The sequence below is a fragment of the Leptosomus discolor genome, chromosome 14 (assembly GCF_034619465.1).
Source record: "Leptosomus discolor isolate bLepDis1 chromosome 14, bLepDis1.hap2, whole genome shotgun sequence".
NCBI lineage: Eukaryota > Metazoa > Chordata > Aves > Leptosomiformes > Leptosomidae > Leptosomus > Leptosomus discolor.
In genome coordinates this window covers 4,625,584-4,642,354 of record NC_141404.1, presented here as the reverse complement: position 1 = coordinate 4,642,354, position 16,771 = coordinate 4,625,584, and the positions used below count along the sequence as shown (strand labels likewise).

At 56.0% G+C, this 16,771-nt stretch overlaps 1 protein-coding gene across 1 annotated transcript; it reads right to left on the bottom strand.

Moving 5' to 3' along the window:
• Positions 1-1,565: 1,565 nt before the first annotated feature.
• MMD2 (monocyte to macrophage differentiation associated 2) lies at positions 1,566-16,771 on the bottom strand. The gene is made up of 7 exons (XM_086472823.1): positions 16,725-16,771; positions 4,222-4,303; positions 3,399-3,559; positions 3,228-3,302; positions 2,819-2,920; positions 2,176-2,245; positions 1,566-1,769 (listed from the first exon to the last, which is right to left on the bottom strand). The coding sequence occupies exons 1-7, from the start codon at positions 16,769-16,771 to the stop codon at positions 1,566-1,568; spliced, it is 741 nt and encodes a 246-aa protein (XP_086328949.1).

Below are 16,771 nucleotides of genomic sequence, written 5' to 3'. Positions count from 1 at the left end.
GGCACGGCCCTGGAGAGCTGGTCCTGGGGTGCTGCAGGCTGGGGGGACCCTAAGCTCTGCAGGAGACGGGGCAGAGCCAGGAGCTCAGCTCCTCGGCACGCTGCTGGAGAAACGGGAGATTCAGGACAGTGGCCATAAATCTCCTTCCCTTGCCACATCAGGCCCAGACTGCTGCATTTGCGATTAATCAAGAGGCCAAAGAGAGATGATGGGAAATCGATGCCTTCAGGGGCTCCTGGGGAAGGTGTAGACAGGGCTGAGAGCAGCGCTGCTCTGCCAGCTGGCTCCCGGCACGCACCAGAGCCCAGCACACACCAGAGCCTGGCACCAGACCCTGCCAGCTCCAGCAGCTCTGCTGGTGTGTTTGGGGAGCAGGACCAGGTGTGGTTTTCCCATTCCACAGGCATCGGGGCTGATCCTGATGGCTGGACAGGTGCTCCATGTCCTGTTCTCCTGCCTTGGAGAGCACTGGGTAGCCGTGGTTAGGGGTTTGAAAACCAAGCATCACTAGGACCTCTCCATCACAGCTCACCTCTGAGCATCACACGCACGCGTCCCTTCCCTGAGGCATTCCTGGTATTGTGGGAAATGCTCCCAAAAGTGGAATTAAATCTGATGATAAGCAACAGGCTCATCATCAAAATGAGAGCAGAGAAGTCAGGCAGCCCCACAATCCCAATCCAAGGAGGTTTGCTTCCCTCCCTTGAGGAGAAAGAAAATCCCCTGATGCGGGTGGGCTGACCCCAGCCGGGTGGATGCCAGGAGCCAGATCCCCTTTCTGCTCCCCACCTGGGAGCGGGACTGTGCTTTGGGGCTGCCACCGGCACCCCATGGAGAAAATGTCTGGGGGGGGTTCAAAGTGGGGATGCACCAAGTTGTGCACTTAATACTGGCTTAGAGAAAGTGTTTTCTGGACTCCAGGGAGCCCTGGAAGAGATTCAAGTTTCAATCCTATGTAAGGCTTTGTTGACTCTGGACCTTCTGGTCAAGAACTTGGGAGGGGGTAGTTAATGCCAGCATGACCCAGACCATCTAGGAGCCGAGCACGGGTGGTGCAGGGGTGCCAAAGCGCCCCCTCCCAGCCGGGGCAGCCACACACCCAGGCACCCCAGGAGAAAAGGGACGGGTCTCTCTGCCCACCATGATACATCCAACCCCCCAGGTGGCCCACGCTAAGGGCTCTGGTAGCCAGACCCAGGGTGTCACTAGCCAGGGGCACGTGGGGCCAGGGTCCCTGCTCCTTCAGGGTGCTCAGGGTCAGGCAGTTGAGCGAGGTCGCCTCAAGCCCCCGGCAAGTGGTCGCTCCCCTAGACCTGCAGCCCATTGGCCGGGCACCATGTTATGAAACCTTTGCCTAAAAGAATAAACAGTTACCGAGGTTAAAAAAGAAAAAAATCTGTTTAAAAGCAACCTCCAGGCTCTCCTGTTTGTGCGGGAAGGGCACCGGCGGCTGCTGCCCACAGGGCGAGCGGGTGGCTGGGGGTGAGGCCAGGGCACAGGCTGCCTCCCTGCTCCCCTCCATGCCCCCATGTGCTGGTTGGCACAAATGATGTCTTTTAAGGCATTTACCGGGATGTTTTAGCCTCCAGCACGCTAGGCCGGTAGAGGTACCTCCAAATGGCGTAGTAGTGGATGCCAGCTCCAATGGCCACGAAGAGGTGCCAGATGGCGTGGGCGAAGGGGATGCGGCCGTCGCTTTTGAAGAAGACCATGCCCAGGCAGTAGGAGAGTCCACCAGCCACCAGCTCTGGGAGGCCATCCCTGTTGGGCTGGGAGCAAGCGGGGAGGCAAGGCTCAGTGATGGCCGTGGCGCGTCTGCACTTTCCCCACCGCTCCATCAAGACCAGAAGCGTGGCCCCAGCTGCACAGTACAGCCAAGACCCTCGCTCTGCCTTCTGCTACACCCTCCCCTCCAGCAAGGCAGCGGGGACCCAGCAGCCTGGTTTTGCTGGGAGGATTTCAGCGCGATGGAGCTGAAGCGGGAGGTCCACTGGAGATGCACAAGGTACCTGCTGGGCACCCAAAGCAGTTGCAAAACCGAGCCAGGCCACATCGTATTTGGGGATGGCTTTATCCATCACATAGCCTGGACCACGCCAACCCACCAGAGACAACCCGGCCCCGCTGGGATTTGTCCCTCGCGCTGAGCCCGTGTGCTTCCCAGCAGCGGCTTACCATGGAGAGGATGACCAAGGCGGGGAAGAAGCCCATGATAACGTAGCACACCAGCTCCACCAGCTTGTACCTGCGACCGACAGAGAAGCTGCTTGGAGGCAGGTGCAGACGGAGCGTCGAGTTTTACGCTTGCGATGTCCACTCCCACGCCATCGGAAAAGGGGTGGAAGCGCCACCACAGCAGATCCCATGACCTCAGGTGTGAGCCACACCACCGCGGCGGGGCAGGCACCCTGCTCGGGGGGGTGATGGACCTCCCACCCTGGCTTGGGAGCTGCCAGCTCAGGGCCAGGGGCTTGAGGCTTTGGGGAGACATCTGGGGCTTTTTGCTTTCTGTTTGGTGCCACCATGTGGAAGAAGCCACTCACGGCAGCACATCCCTGCTCCCACATCCCTGCCGTGGAAGATCCTAAAACCAGCGCGTGGGTGGGGAAGGACGTGGTCCAAGGAAGCTCTCCAATGCCAGTTGACCAGGAGGCTGCCCCGGGACCCCGTACCTATCTGTCTGTCTGTCTGTCTGTCTATCTCCATCCCTCTTGCTCTTCCCTGCAGCTTGACTACCATCGGGGCATTAAGAGGGGCTGGCAGAGCTGAGCTGGGCTCTGAGATAGCCACCAGCACGGGGCCAGGTGAAGGCACTCACCGCTCATGGAAGAAGAAAACATAGACGGTCCCGATAGACGCCATGATCCAGATGATCCAGCGCATGTGGGAGGCCCAGGGACCCAACTCCCTCAGGTTCAGCCTGCAAGACCCAGGTCTGTGTTGAGACAGGTCTAGGGCAGCACCCTGGTCCAGGCTGCAGGCAGCGAGATGCCAGGGAAATGCTACCCTCCCCCCTGCCATGGCTGTCCCACCAAAGGGTCTTCCCAACTTGTAACTTCAACTTAAAGGGGTTGGAATCTACAGGATAGGAAGGTTTTGTGGAAAGGGGGAGGGTACAGCCTTGAGCAGAGCTAAAGCTGGAGAGGGAAACCCTATTTGTTGGAGCTGGGCTGGTTTTCTGCCCTCCAGTGGGGCCAAGCGATGGCCCACAGCCACTGGCAACTCACCAGGGAGCGTACGACGCCGCGATGAAGAAGTAGATCACCATCCTGTCGAACATGTGCAAGCAGTGCTCCACAGTCCTGCGGGACGGACAGACAGATGGGTCACAGCCTGTGGCACTGGGGGCTTCTGGACCCTCTCCCCATTCCTGAGCCCCAGGCAACCAGGGCTGGTACCTGAGATGCCTCTTCTTCCAGGAGATGGTGTGGAAGATGGTGGAGACAATGAAGAGGCTGGACAAACCAAAGCCATAGATCCAGGCTGAGATAGTTTCCCACTGGTCATCAGAAAGGATGTAGAGGATGGAGCTGCCAAGGATGCTGGGCAGGATCCAGAACTGGGAGGGAGAAGCAAACCCGTGGTTGACTCTCTGTGTTTCCCTTGAGCCGCTACAATACAGTCTCTGCTTTTCCTTTTAGGTGTTTCTTTTGTTTCTGGTCAAAGCCACCACCCACAAGGGCCAGGCAGGGTCTCTCCCTGAGTGGTTCAGCTCCAAAATAGCTTCTCCAGGTGGAGGTAGGGAGGAGGAGGAAGGCACGAGGAGGATGGCTACTTCTGAGTCATCTCCCAGAGCTTGGAGTGGGAGCTGCCACCTCCCAAGGGAAACCCTGATGTGGGAAGTGCTCACTCCTACTGCCATGTAGGCAGCCCCATGGGGTGCCTGTCACCTTTCCTACTGAGAAAACCACTCCATTTTCAGGGAGCTTTGCAAAATACTCCTGCTCCACTAAGCCCACAGCCAGCTTCCCCAGGAACATGGGGCCATGGTGGGTGAGAGCAAGAGAGATGCACACCAGCTTCCCTGGGCAGAAGGAGGGAGAGCAGCCCTGCTCCCCAGGAGCACCCGGGGCACATCTGCCTCCAAACAGCCCCGAGACCCTCAGCAGCTGCTCCAGGGCTGAACACAGACATCTTTAGGTGCTCCTTGAGGTTCCTCAGGAGATCCCTGGAGAGCTGAGCACCATCCTCCCTCACCCTGGAACGGGGACAGGGACTCACTGCGTGGGTGGCACAGTTCGCTGCATGCTCGTACTCCGTTGGCTGGTACCTGCGGTTGGACGGGACGCGGTGATTCATGAACCTGCAGGGACAGAAACACGCTCAAGGGATGGGATTTGGGAGAAAGCCCTTTTGGAGGGGTCTGAGCAGGGACACCCACCAGTCCCCCAACCTGGAGCCCCACCTCAGCTCAGATTTGCTCTAGCTGCCCTGCAGAAGTGACCCCGACACTGGGCACAGCTTGTCCATCTGGCTGGCCCCAAATGCCAGGACCTCAGGTCTTGTCCAGCTACAGCTCAGGCCGAAGCAATTCCCAGTAGCTGCCATGGCTTGGAGAGCAGAAGGCAGGAGCCAGCTCTTCCTGCTGGTGCAGGCAGGAGAGGCCAGACAATGACAGTGGTGGGAAGAGCCCCAGCAGCAAAGAGGGCACACGAGGTAGTGGGGGGACCTGCTGCGGGTCCCTGACCCAGCCGGTGGGGACACCTTCACGTCATGGCAGCGTGCCTGGCTCCGGTGAGGGGATCCCCACGATGCCTTTGGTTTCTGGGTACCACCTGCATCTATCTCCTCCCCGAGGTGGCTGCACGTCCCAACACAGATTGCCACAAGGGGGAAACCCACCACGGTCCCTCAGAAACCTGTATCTCTATTTCTGTTTCTCTTGGTCTGAGGTATCAGCTTGCTCTTGGCGTTCAGAAGAATATATCGATTTCCCCGTTGGATCAACACACAGCGAGAAAAAATAGTGTCGGGCTCGGCTAGTCCATTGCTAGGTACATAACGCTGTATCGAGAGGCAAGATAAACATGCACCCATGATAACAGGTCGGAGCAAAGTGCTGCCTTGCTCAGTGTCCTCTGCTGGCAGGGGACAGCAGTGGAAGCTTAGTGAAAGGGAATAAGAAACAGGCCAATAGAGAGTGATCCTGCCCTGGCTGCTCCCAGTAACGAGGGGTTTAAAGACTTTTTCTGCTGGGCTTAGGTCAGGACGGCTGAGCTGAGTGGGCGCTGGTGGGGCTGCCCTGCAGGACCTGGGCTCATTGCTTTCTGACCCGGCTTGCTCTCGGCCCCGGCACCATCTGCGGCGTGTTTCACAGCTGAGCTGTGCCCAGCGAGGGAGCCTGGGGGCTGGCAGGACCTTGCTGCTGGGCGCAGGGTGACCCCTCGGTCTGGGGCACTGCGAAAGACAGTAAAAGTCCCCTCTCTCCGTCCCTGAGCCACCCACACCCGGGCAGACTCCTCTGCCGTCGCCTGCCTGCTCAGCCCCACCGCCTCAGCCTCTCACTGCTGCCCATTAAAAGTGACCCAGGGTGGATTAAATAGCTCAAATGACAAGGGTTTGAGTGTAGGGGGGAGTGTGGCCACAGCAGGTCTGGGTGTGCAAAGTGCTCCCCGGCTCGTGGCAGGGACACCCCGTGGGGACCCTGTCCCAAGCGCTTGCCCTGCCTGCTGCCAGACCCCGGCACTGCAGGAAGGTGCGTGGTCATTGTCACCAAAAAATGTCTTGAAGTAAGAGGGGGAAATAGAGAGGCTGAGCTCCCACTGCTCTGCAAATTGAGGACCCACGCTGGGTAAAGCAGGGCTTAGCAAGGCTGCTGTGGCTGGGAAGCAGCCAGGCACCCCTGGGGACACGGTCGTGCCCAGCGTGCTGTCACCTCCGTCCCAGGAGACACCAGGGATGCCCTCCCCATCCCGCCACTCTGGCCACGAGGGCTGGCCAGGCTCCCTACGCTGGAGCCACGTCCCCCTGGCAGCAGAACGTTGCCAAGAGACTGTCCCCAGCTCCCCTTCGGGTTTTGCTGCCTTTTCTTTTCCCTTTTAATAATAAGAAGGCGGGGGCGGGGGAAGGCCAGACATCCCACGTGACGTCGCAGTTGCTGAGGAAACACATTCGAAGCCTTTTCCTTGAATTTATTTGTTTTAACAAAGCTCCACACCATCTCCCCTCCATTCTGGCAGTCGCTGTACCGAGCAGGAACGGGGAGCAGCAGCGGGGCTGGTTCCCACAGCCCCCACCCCCAGGGCCAAGGGGCAGCCAGACCCTTTGGGAAGGGATCCCTGGGGTGCAAATATCCTCCTTAGCTCTGGTACAGGGATGGAGAGGTTGGGGAGAGTCATCCTGGCTGTCCCCATGGGATGAGGTCGAACAGCATGTGTGTCCCTGAAGCCCAAAGCCATGCTGGGGCAGCAAATGCCTGCTTTTCCCGGAGAGAGAAACAGCCTTGAGGAGGAAGTTTGTTTTGACCTGAGGAGAGACTGCTCTTGTTTTCCTGCCCTGCTTTCTAATAAGCATCATTCTGTGAAGGATGGGAAACAGAGCATCACAAATGTGGGACCTGGCTGCAAAGTGCTGGGCCAGCCTGGGTACAGCGAGGCCCTCCTGGAGCAGCCAGCATCGCGTTTTGGGGCTAGTTGGGCACATTTTCATCGCCTTCCGTGCTCAGGAGCAGAGCTGTGCAAACAAGCATGGGAACAGCCGGTGTTTGCACATCTCCTGGCAGGGTAGGATGAGTCCCTGGCTGCCCTGCAGCACCTCGCCCCCCGGGGTGGCAGAGGTCATTTCCTTGCCTTCTCTCCTGGGACTTTATCTACCTCCCAGACCATCCTGGGATGCCAAGTGTCCATACAGCTCGTGTCATCCTTGTGCATGCTGGCATGGATGCGAGGAGCCCCGCGTCACTCCCAGCCTGCAGAAAGTTGCTGTGCTGGTGTGTAAAACCAGCCTCAAACCTGAGCTCCAGCCCAGACAGATGGATGGACACTCTTGGAGAGGGCACCTGTGACTCTCCTTGGAGCTGGCGAAAGCCCAGAGCAGGCGAGAGCCCCAGGGGGAGGCTGTTGTGTGTTTCCCAGCCCCAGCTCTGTGTGACCGTGGCCTTAGGAGAAAGGGAATTGCTGGCAGCCAGGCAGAGCTCCGGGGTTTTTCAATGCAGGAAAATAAGGAGAAGAAGAGAAACACCTCTCCAAAACACAGATCTGATCCCTGCTGCAAGTCTCCTGCCCAGCTGGCTTAATCCACGATCATTGCCAGCTCCGTGTCATTGTGCCCGTACGCTTGAGGACACCCTGGCTGTGTCCCTAGGGTGGGAGGAGACGCAAGCAACTTGTCCCAAACAGCCTCCAGCCTACGCTGCCACCTGCCTGGGGACCCAGCAAAGCCGCAGCAATGTGGCTCGCTTGAGATGGCAGGTCCGGGAAGCCCCGGGCAGGTGATGACACACCAGCTGGGGGCTTCGGTGCATTTTAGCAGGTGCTTTAGGGTTGCAAAGTCCAAAAGCCACAGAGAAGTTTAAAACCTCCTATACAGCAGGAACATGAGCGTGTTCATTTTCAAGGATGGTGCGTGGGAAGCAAAGACCCGAGGGACTCCCGGGCACCTTTTTCTCCCAGCGCTGTTTCTGGCAGATGCTATATGGACTGGCTATATGAAGATGGGGGGCCTGGTGGGAGTCTGAGCAGGGGTTATTCACTGCAGGCCCGGGATTTTTGCCTGCCCTGCTTGTGTCTGCTTCCCTCTGGCCCCTTTCCCAGGAGGGGAGACTGAAAAGGGCCAGTGCAGCAGGCTCCAGCCGGGGAAACAAAGAGCCCCTTGTCCCAGACAGCCGGAGCAAAGTGCAGAGCCGGCTTCCCAGGCTTGTTCCTTTCTCTTTCTCTTTCTTCCACTCCATTTTTTGTGTGGCTTCGGGAGGGGCAGGGTTGAGTTTTGAGTCTTTAAAAAACTTTTATCCAAGAGCAAAGTTCTGACCTCAAAAATGATGCGGACCTGCCTGGCTCTTGTTTTGCCAGGATGGAGGAGAAGAAGGTAAAGAGGGGATTCAATTAAATTATTCCTCGAGGTGGCTCATGTGTGAGCATTTGAGCATCTGAGCTCTCCTGGGGACACCAAGACAACCTGCATCAGCCACTTCATGGGCACCACGCACTCACGTGGGCAGAGCCATGGGACACTTTGCAGGAAAGCTGTCCCCTACATGCACGGCAGAGAATGGCCCTGATGGAGACCCAGGCCAGGCTGCGATTTAGGAGAGACGGGGTTTAGTCCTGCCTTCGACACTGACTCTCTGGATGACTTCTGCCACATCACTTCATTTCCCTCTCACCCCGCTTTCCCCCTCTCCAAGTGAGGATAATCAATTTTGACATCCTTCAGGCGGGCTGGTGGAAGGATACTGTGAGGAGGGTGTAAAATCACCACTAAGATCCAGATGGGGAGGTTTGAGCTGGGGGTTGCCTCTGCTCCCATTGAGCAGCTCATCCCTGCTCTTGCAGGAAGCTGGTCCAACACCCAACAACCCCAACCCTGCTATACGTCAGGCTGTATACGTGACATGCGGCTGTGTATCTACGCACCGAGGAGCTGGGTTCCCCCTGCACATTGCTGAGGCCGTGGCCGTGACACCTGAAGAGCCAACACATCCCCTTCACAACCCGTGAAGCACTAAAATGCCAGAGCTGTGTGTTGCTCTGTGGGCAGGGTGCCACGGGGACAAAGAAGCAGCCAGCACGTCCAAGGTTGCTCCCAGGTGATGTGAATCTCCCCAGACCAGCTAATGTCTACAGGTTTCACCTGCAAACGGCTCATAAAAGGGCTGGGCTTGCTTGGGATCTGGCCTAACGCCTTTAGAGGTGGGATGCTGGTTTGTTGTGCATCTGCCCTCCTGCCCAAGGAGCTGGGGTGTTTCCAGGCTGTGTTCCCTGCTGGGCAGCTCTTGGGGATTTGACTGGAAATCAAGGTGATTTCTCCTTGTGACTGTGTATTGCACCTGCTTTTAGAGTATCAGAGGAGGATTGTATCCTGATGGTGGTATCTTCTTAGAGAGAAAGGATGGAGAAAGCATTTGCTGGATGCCGATGGGCAGTCGTGGTAAGTCCTGCTTGGGCCCTTCGGGTTGTCCCTTGGTAGAGCAAGCCTGAAGTGACGGTGATGGAGCAGATACACCCCTGTAGGGCAGACTGGCCCCAGACCCCTCTTCAGTGCATAGTCTGGGTTTACCCTAATGACCCCAGAGGCTGCGCAACCAGTGCAGATGCTGGGGCTTGATCCTCAGGCTCGTGCTTAGGTGTGAGCTGCTGTGATGGCATCCTTGTCAGCTGGGGTTTGGCGTGTGCTCTGCTTCTGACCTGTAATGCTCCAGCTGCAGGTTCTGGTGGAGGCTTCATCATCCCCTTGAGCTCCTCTGTGGTTTGTAACTAGCTCAACCCTGGGGAGCTGAGTGTGATGGTATGGTGTACAGCTCCGAGTGCTGCTTATGCACAGGCCATGGTCCCAGGATGCAGGAGACAGAGTAGGACAGCAGGGATGTGCTCAGCTCTGCCCCCCCCCCCCCCAAGTCCAGGACATCAATTCTGCAACTCTGTGATGTGGGAAAGGCTCAGCAGCTCTTCCCTCTCCCCACCTGTCTGCAGCTCCTAGTGTAGAGCTGTCAGACTCTGCAGTACCACAAAGCTGCTTTATCCAGCCCAGGAGCACTCAAGAAATCCTGCTTTTCCTTCCTACCCATTGACATGGGAGCATTTGCCCCTGGGAAACAGAAATGCAAAAGCTCAGGCTGATGCTGCCCAGCATTGCCATCTGCAGAGCCACCCACGTGGGCATGTGCACGGCGGTGTGGCACCCCATTAAGACCTGAAACCTCTCTTTCCATGCCCACTCCTTAGTGCTTTGCATGCTCCTACGCAAACATATGGTGCTCCTGGTTTGGAAAGCTGAGCTGTGCATGTTGTAAGCTTGCAGGTTTGCTCCCTGGGCTGGGGGAGAAGTGGCAGCTGGGACAAGCCTGCTCCATGGGCTACTCCTTTGACTCCAGCCCATCCCACATGAGAAGGGGAAGGAGGGCTGACAGAGCAAGACACTGCCTTTTCTTTTGCACTGCTTCCTGGCATTGTGCAAAGAGCTGGCAGCTTGGGTAGGGAGCAGAAAATGAAAGGCTTTTCATCTAAAGCAGCATTTCTCCATCTTTCTTATGGGTAAATTAGCAGATCACCAGATTTCTGGAGTAACCTGCCCAGGTGTCCCTGGTGCAAGCCTTGCTTCCACAAACCAAGTCAGAACGAACTGCAGATTGAATCATCATTCATCACCTCTGATTACCCTCATCCCAATTTTGCTTGTTCCCAGCACTCTGACATGTGGCAACACCCTGGGCTGGCTGTAGACCATCCCCTGGCACTGTATAGCCTGTGTGCTGTGAGATGTGCTGAACAAGTCTGCTTGCCACCTCAGAGATGCTCCCCGACAGGGCCCATGTGCTCAGCTGTGTCTGCGCTGTACCTGGCTCTGAACCTGGCACAGATGTCCCCCATGAAGGGACAGGGAAGACAATCCCCCTGCAGCACATCCTGCTGCCGCAGCAGCGAGGACCCAAGGGGCTGAGGCTGGCAGGAGTGAATATGCTGCTATTCCCTGAACACACCAGGGACCACACCAAGAGTGTACACAATTCCTGTTCCTTGCTCCTCACCCTAGCAGAGACAAGCATGGGAGACTCCAAGCCAGGCTGGATGCAGGTATAGACCATTTCTGTACCTGTGAGGGCCCACATATATCTTGCAAGGCTTGGCTGGTGGGTGGAAACTCAGTAGATAATTCCCAGCACTGTCATAACTGTCCATATTCCCATCCTCTGTGCAGGGATCTTTATCTTTCTCTCCAGCAGGCTTTCTGCTCTTTAAGTAGATGGTATCTCTAATTCTTCCCAAGCAATTCATGACCCTGCAACTACAGCAGAGCTGTTTGTTTATTCACAGCAGATGGGATTGGTGACTGTTTCCCAAATTACTTTCTGAGCTGGGACTTCTTGTTTCATTTGGTACTCGTGAGACCTCCAACAACAGCTGATTAGTCACAAAATGACTCTGATGTCCCAGGTGTTTCGTGAATGTTAGGCGAACTGTTGCCAGAACCGAAAATTCTCTATTATTCACTATTTGTTTGTTTGAAAAGTCATTGTACGTGTTCCTTGCTTCCTTGCCTGCATTGCCCTGAGCACAGAAGTTAGTGGCACAAATCCTGAGCTGGCTCTGCCTGCCTAAACTCTGCAACAGCCCAAGGTAGGCAGGAGCGAGTGTGACCACTGGCCCCTCTGCCTGCTGGCAGAAGATTTGGACAGTTTGGGGGCTGGAGCCTTCCCAGCCTCTATCCCTGGCTGCCACAGTGACTGTGAAATTACATGGGCAGGTCACGGTTTCTTTGGTCCGTAAGGTCTCTCCACAGCATCCCGCAAGAGACAGGGCCAGCCTCTCATTGGGGATTCCTGGATGCTACTCAAGTACAAATTATATCTATAAATTATTCAGGAAATGCCTCTGGACAAGGAAGGCACAGAAGGAGAATCGTGTATTTCACAAGCCAGGCAAGCAGATACTAGGATTTATGTTAGTATTATTTGCAAGAGAGAGCAGGGCTGTGTCTGCTGCTGTGGTACCAGCCAGTGCTACTCGGCACAGCACAGGAGGTAACTCCTTGCCCCTGACCTGCTGATCTCTCCCTGCATTAAATAGTTTCCTCGGCAGCAGCAAGCCTGCACTATAAACTCAAACAGGAGCACAGACTTGGATCCAAACTCTCCTGAAGGTCAGCACTGCTCGGCTCAACTAATTTGCATCTGAAGCAAATATCAGGAATATGATGCTTGTGGTATCGTGTTATCACGAGAAGTTGCCGTGGAGAGCGCTGCAGTGAGCCCATCGGACTCTGGATTTTCCCTGCACGAAAATGTTGAGGTCTAATTATGCCTGGAGAAGCCCAAAGGGAGGCCTGAGCTCTCTGTGTTTGGTCACGTCTCCTCTGCCTTGCTCAGCCCCTGCTCTGACCATCCAACCCTTTGCAGCATCTCTCTGGGTACTCAAGCAACCTTCTCTTGCAGCTGCAGCCAAGAACCCCCCAAGAGCGATGAACTGCAGTAGCAGCCGTGCCCTTTTCCCTTCCTTTGCGTTGGAGTTGTAGGTGGCTTGTATTGCTTTGTCTTGCTGTGGAGCTGGAGGTGTGGGAAGGGAGGAGGGGGGGAAGGCAAGCCTGGGAGCAGTCTTGGCAGAGCCCCATTTCTCACATTCACTGACCTGCTGTGCTGGGCAGTGGCTTGAATTTCCCATGCATCGTGTTGGCTGCTACCTCGTGAAGCTGGCCATAGCGAGCTGTGCCAAAGAATCACATCAGGCTGATATCCAACACCAGCTGAAGGATGGAAAAGACCATCGTGCATCTGCTTCCCAGGCAGCCAAGAGACTGTCCTTCCCCCAGAAGCACAAAGCACACTTGGCTTGCCCACTGCTGCATATCTCTAGGGCCACGATCCCCATCTGAGCCTGTCCTGCTGGGTCCCCCAACACTCCCAAAGGAGGGAAAGAGGCAGTTTGAGGGAATACCCCATCACAAATGATGCTCCAAGTACTTCTTGCCTTCCAAATACCTGGTTCCAACGATAACTGCACCCTGGGCATCCAAACCTACATGAGATGAATCTTACCAGTCCTATCTTAAGAGGGTACCTGGGTCAACCTGGTCCCACAGAGCAACCAATATGGAATTTGACAGCGATATCAGGTGATCCTGTTTTTTCCTGGGTATTATGGGGGCCTCCCCATCTCTTGGAGCAGGGGCTTTTGCAGCAAGGGGATCTGCTCAGCTGGGGGCAGCCTGGCAGGTCTTGCTGGGGATGGTGGGACGGGGCTGGTGCTTGCATGGTGAGGAGCCCCTGCCTCTTGAGCAGCTCTGAGCTACGACATCCATGCTGAAAGCATTTCCCTTCTCCCTGCTTCATCCCATGTGGGGGAAGCAGAGCTCTTGGAAAGCATCTCGACGTGTGTGGGAGCAGGCGAGGGCTGGCTGCTCGCGCTTTCTTTGCTAAGCAAACAGGGACCAGATCTTCCCAATGCGGTAGCTCTGCTCAGGCTGTCAGCCTGGCATTGTTTTTCTCATGTTTGGAATCTGAGCACCCCAATGTTTTCTCTCCCTCCTATTCCTGCTGGTTCTCCTCTCGGTCTCTTGCCTGGAGATGCTGGAGGAGTCAGTGAACGTCTCCTTGCTTGGTAATTATAGCTGCAGGGAGCAACAAGGAAGGTTTTCCTAGCTGCCTTTCCCCATGCTCAGAAGATTTGCTTTTCAGCAAGTGTAGAGCTCAGCTCTCCATGCCCTTGTGCCGGTGAGGAGGTGGCAGTTTCTACATTGTGGACAGGTGAGGACAAGCCTGGACCATGCACCTGCTGAGGCCCCTGCTTTCCCTAATCTCCTGCTTCTGGGCTGAGAAATTAACGTGGATTTTTCCTCTCTGTGTTACTCTGCGCAGGGCAAGACAAGCAAATGCACTAAGACTTAGAGCCTTTCACATGAACAAATCAAATCGTGAACTGCTATCAGTTTATTAGGTTGATTCAGTGCCCTGTGCAGCCTGCAGCTCCCAGCAAACCCTCTCCATCGGCTGCTCCAGAGCTGCTGAAGCCAGCCAGATACAGAAGCTCCCTGCTTAATCACGTTTCCTTTCAATTACAGCTCTGGATGGCCAAAGTCCGGGAAGCATTTTGTGTCCATGCAGGGAAATTGGGGCTGAGCTGCAGCCCCACAGCAGCTATGTGGGGAGCAGACACTGGACCACGTCTGAGTCCAGAGGAAAAAGTGGGGTCAAAGCCATCAGTGATGTGGAGGGGAGGGATCAGCTACCAGCTTGGTGTAACCTGGCTGACGAGTTTGAGTGATGAAGATGTGACTTGCACTGATCTGTTGTTCTGGGAAGAAACCAGCACCACTTTGGTGAGCTGGGAAGAAGAGAGGAGGAAAGGAAAGGGTGGAAGGGAGGTGGGGGAATAACTATCTGCTGGTTGAATAAAGCAGGAAGCATCACATCTGCTTGCACCCCGCCATTGTGTGCTGCTACCCGTGTCGTGGCTGAATTTGGCCTGTTGGCCAGCAGATGGATATCCCTTGCCACAGTGCAGGCTGTGAGTGACAGGGAAAGCCTTGCAGCAACGGCAAGTTTTAGCTCCCTTTTCCCATGGTGGCAGATGATGGAAGAGCCTCCTGGACCCCACAGCACGGCAGAAACCACAGAGAGCCTCATTTGTAACCACAGCCTTCTCAAACGGCATTGCCGTGCATCCATATTGCCACCACAGTGACAGCCCCCTCCCTTTGCTTTCTTCCTCTCTGCCCCAGCCATGACGCTCTGTCTCCAAAGCTCAGCCGGATCTAGGGGCACCCCCATGCCCCTCCAGCCTTGAGCTTTCTCCTAGCATTTTAGAAAACACTCCCACATTGATCGCTGCCTTTCATCTCTTTGTTCAAAGCCTGGTGTCTTCACTGCAGCTTTCACACTACAGGACTTTCATCACCACGATGTATTTTATTTATTCCTTTTGGCGGGTGTATCAATGGCCAAGTTCCTCCTTTCTTGGTCCTCAGTCAAAATTAGATAAAACAACATTAAAAATTAAGCTGTTCCAGGCTTTTCTACCACAAGGAAAACTTTCTGCTATGTGTTTTTTTTTTTTCAAGGAAGGGCACAATCAAGAGGTTCTCATCCTCTGAAAAGATGCTTCTGATGCCTTGAAAGGCATGTGCCTCGTGGCTCCTGCTCATGCCAGTCCCCATCGCAAAGCCTGGTCCCTGTTACTTGCAGATCAGGGAAGCTGAAAGCATCCCCAGGACAAGTAAATTTGCTGCTTTTAGGGTTTCTTTCGGGATATGCCACAGCAGAGCATTTCTGCAGAGAGGAGAGCTGGTGTGTGTGGAGGACGGGGATTAGCCAACTGTTATTTTTAAGCACTAGGCTAAGAGGATCTCTGCAGTGATGTAGGAAGCTCTGAGTTAGCATCACATGTTGGCGACAATCTTGGGGTGAAAGCCACAGGAACACCCATCTCCTCCTGCTGCCTGTCCAGCCCTGACACCCAGTGAGAGGTGGAGGGTGCCCTGCGGACCCGACCTTCCCGTGCCCTGCAGCCCCTGCCCTGCACACAGGCTCTATCCCTGCGAAGCACTCCGTAACACCTCATCCCCGTTTAACAAGCTGTCTCCAGAAAAGACCATGACAAGATTTGAGCATGCTGACTTTGGATAAATCAAGCAACAGGTTGGCAGATGGGTTCTGCTGGGGAGAACTGAGGTGGAGGGGCAGCCCCTGCTCTGCTGCCCAGCTCGCAAAGAGCCTCTGCACCACTGCTGTGGGGCAAGGGTACGGTTTTCCTCCTGCTCTGGGGGTACAGAGCTTCACTTGGCTCCATTTCCCGCTGGCCCTGTCCTCTGCATGCCAGCTGGGAAAAAAAAAGTTTTGAATTCTCTATTTTCACAAGGGGCTTTGTACCAGACACGTTGTGCAGACCTGCTGGGTATCTCCTGCATCTCCTCCAAGCAAAGGTTATTAGGAGGCAGCTGCAGCATCAAAATGGTCTTTGAGCAGGTGCCCATGTGTTTCAGGCATCTTTTAGAGGTGCAAGCATGGCTTTTCACTGTGGGACACCTGGAAGGAGAGGAGCTGGTGGCTTGGGAGGGAAGTCTCCTGCCCTTACCCAGCACAAACATACATCCCTCAGGGGTGCTCCTGCCTGGAGCAGGCAAGAAACACCATCACAGCTTCTTTCCAAGCAAGTTTTTTCCCTGGTGTCTGCCTCTACCAGGACCACTGGGAGTCTGGCAGTGGCAGCAGCAGAGCTGAGCATCCCCAGGAACCGCGCCAGCCCAGGGGACTCTCCGCAGCCATGAAAACATCCCCGCCATGGTCATAGGGAGCTGGGAGCAAAGCCTGTCCTCGGTGCAAAACTGAACACCCCCAGCACCCCCCTGAGCCCTGTCTGGCCACGCAGTGCCCAGTGTTGTGTGATCTGACTCATCCTCGGCCACCCAGCGTGCCAGAGGGCTGCAGGCGGCTGCTGTCCCCATGTCACCCACCGGCTCCCTGCGAAAGGCCGCATCTGATCCCACAGCAGCATGTGTGGCCGAGTGCCCTCTGACCCACGGCCAGCAGTCCTCAGGTTTCCCCCTGTGCAGGCAACACCGTGAGGTTTCCTAACGCACCTGAGCTTTTAAAACAAGCCCCTGCTGCTGCTGAAAAACCTCCCTGGGTATTTCATGAGGAGGCAGAAGGATCTGCCACCGGTGAATCCCATGGGAGCCCCGTGGACCCCCAGGTCCAGGCTGCGAGAGCCACCCCGAGGGGGCTTCACCTGAGCGCAGCAGGACCCTGGGCAACATTGGTCCCTCCGTGGAGGGTTCACAGCCAGCGGTGGGGTCTGTCCCCGCAGGGAGCCGGGCTCCTGGTCCCCCAGCAGCGGGAGAACAACGGTGAAGTTCAACCCAGCCAAAGGCAGCGAGCGCTCCCAAAGATGCTCAGAATCCCTTAGGGCTGCAGAAAAGCAGGTAGCCTTCTCCCAAAAGCACCTGCCCCGGGTTTTGGGGCACTCAGCAGCTTCTGAAGGTCCCTTCAGGCTCCATCCCCACCAGAGCCAAGCCCGGGCAGAGGTTGGAGCTGCCCTGGGGTTCCCGGGGGTTGGGGACCGCCGCACCGACGGCTTTACCTGGCGTAGCGCGTCTTCTGGAAATCCAGGACCCGGGACACGAACAT

Bases quoted from the DNA above. Each gene is read 5' to 3' on its own strand.
- MMD2 (XM_086472823.1), bottom strand. From the start codon at position 16,771: ATGTTCGTGTCCCGGGTCCTGGATTTCCAGAAGACGCGCTACGCCAG. The intron at 4,304-16,724 runs GTAAAGCCGTCG...CTGTCCCTGCAG, and splicing joins CAGAAGACGCGCTACGCCAG to GTTCATGAATCACCGCGTCC. The intron at 3,303-3,398 runs GTACCAGCCCTG...TCCGTCCCGCAG, and splicing joins TGGAAGAAGAGGCATCTCAG to GACTGTGGAGCACTGCTTGC.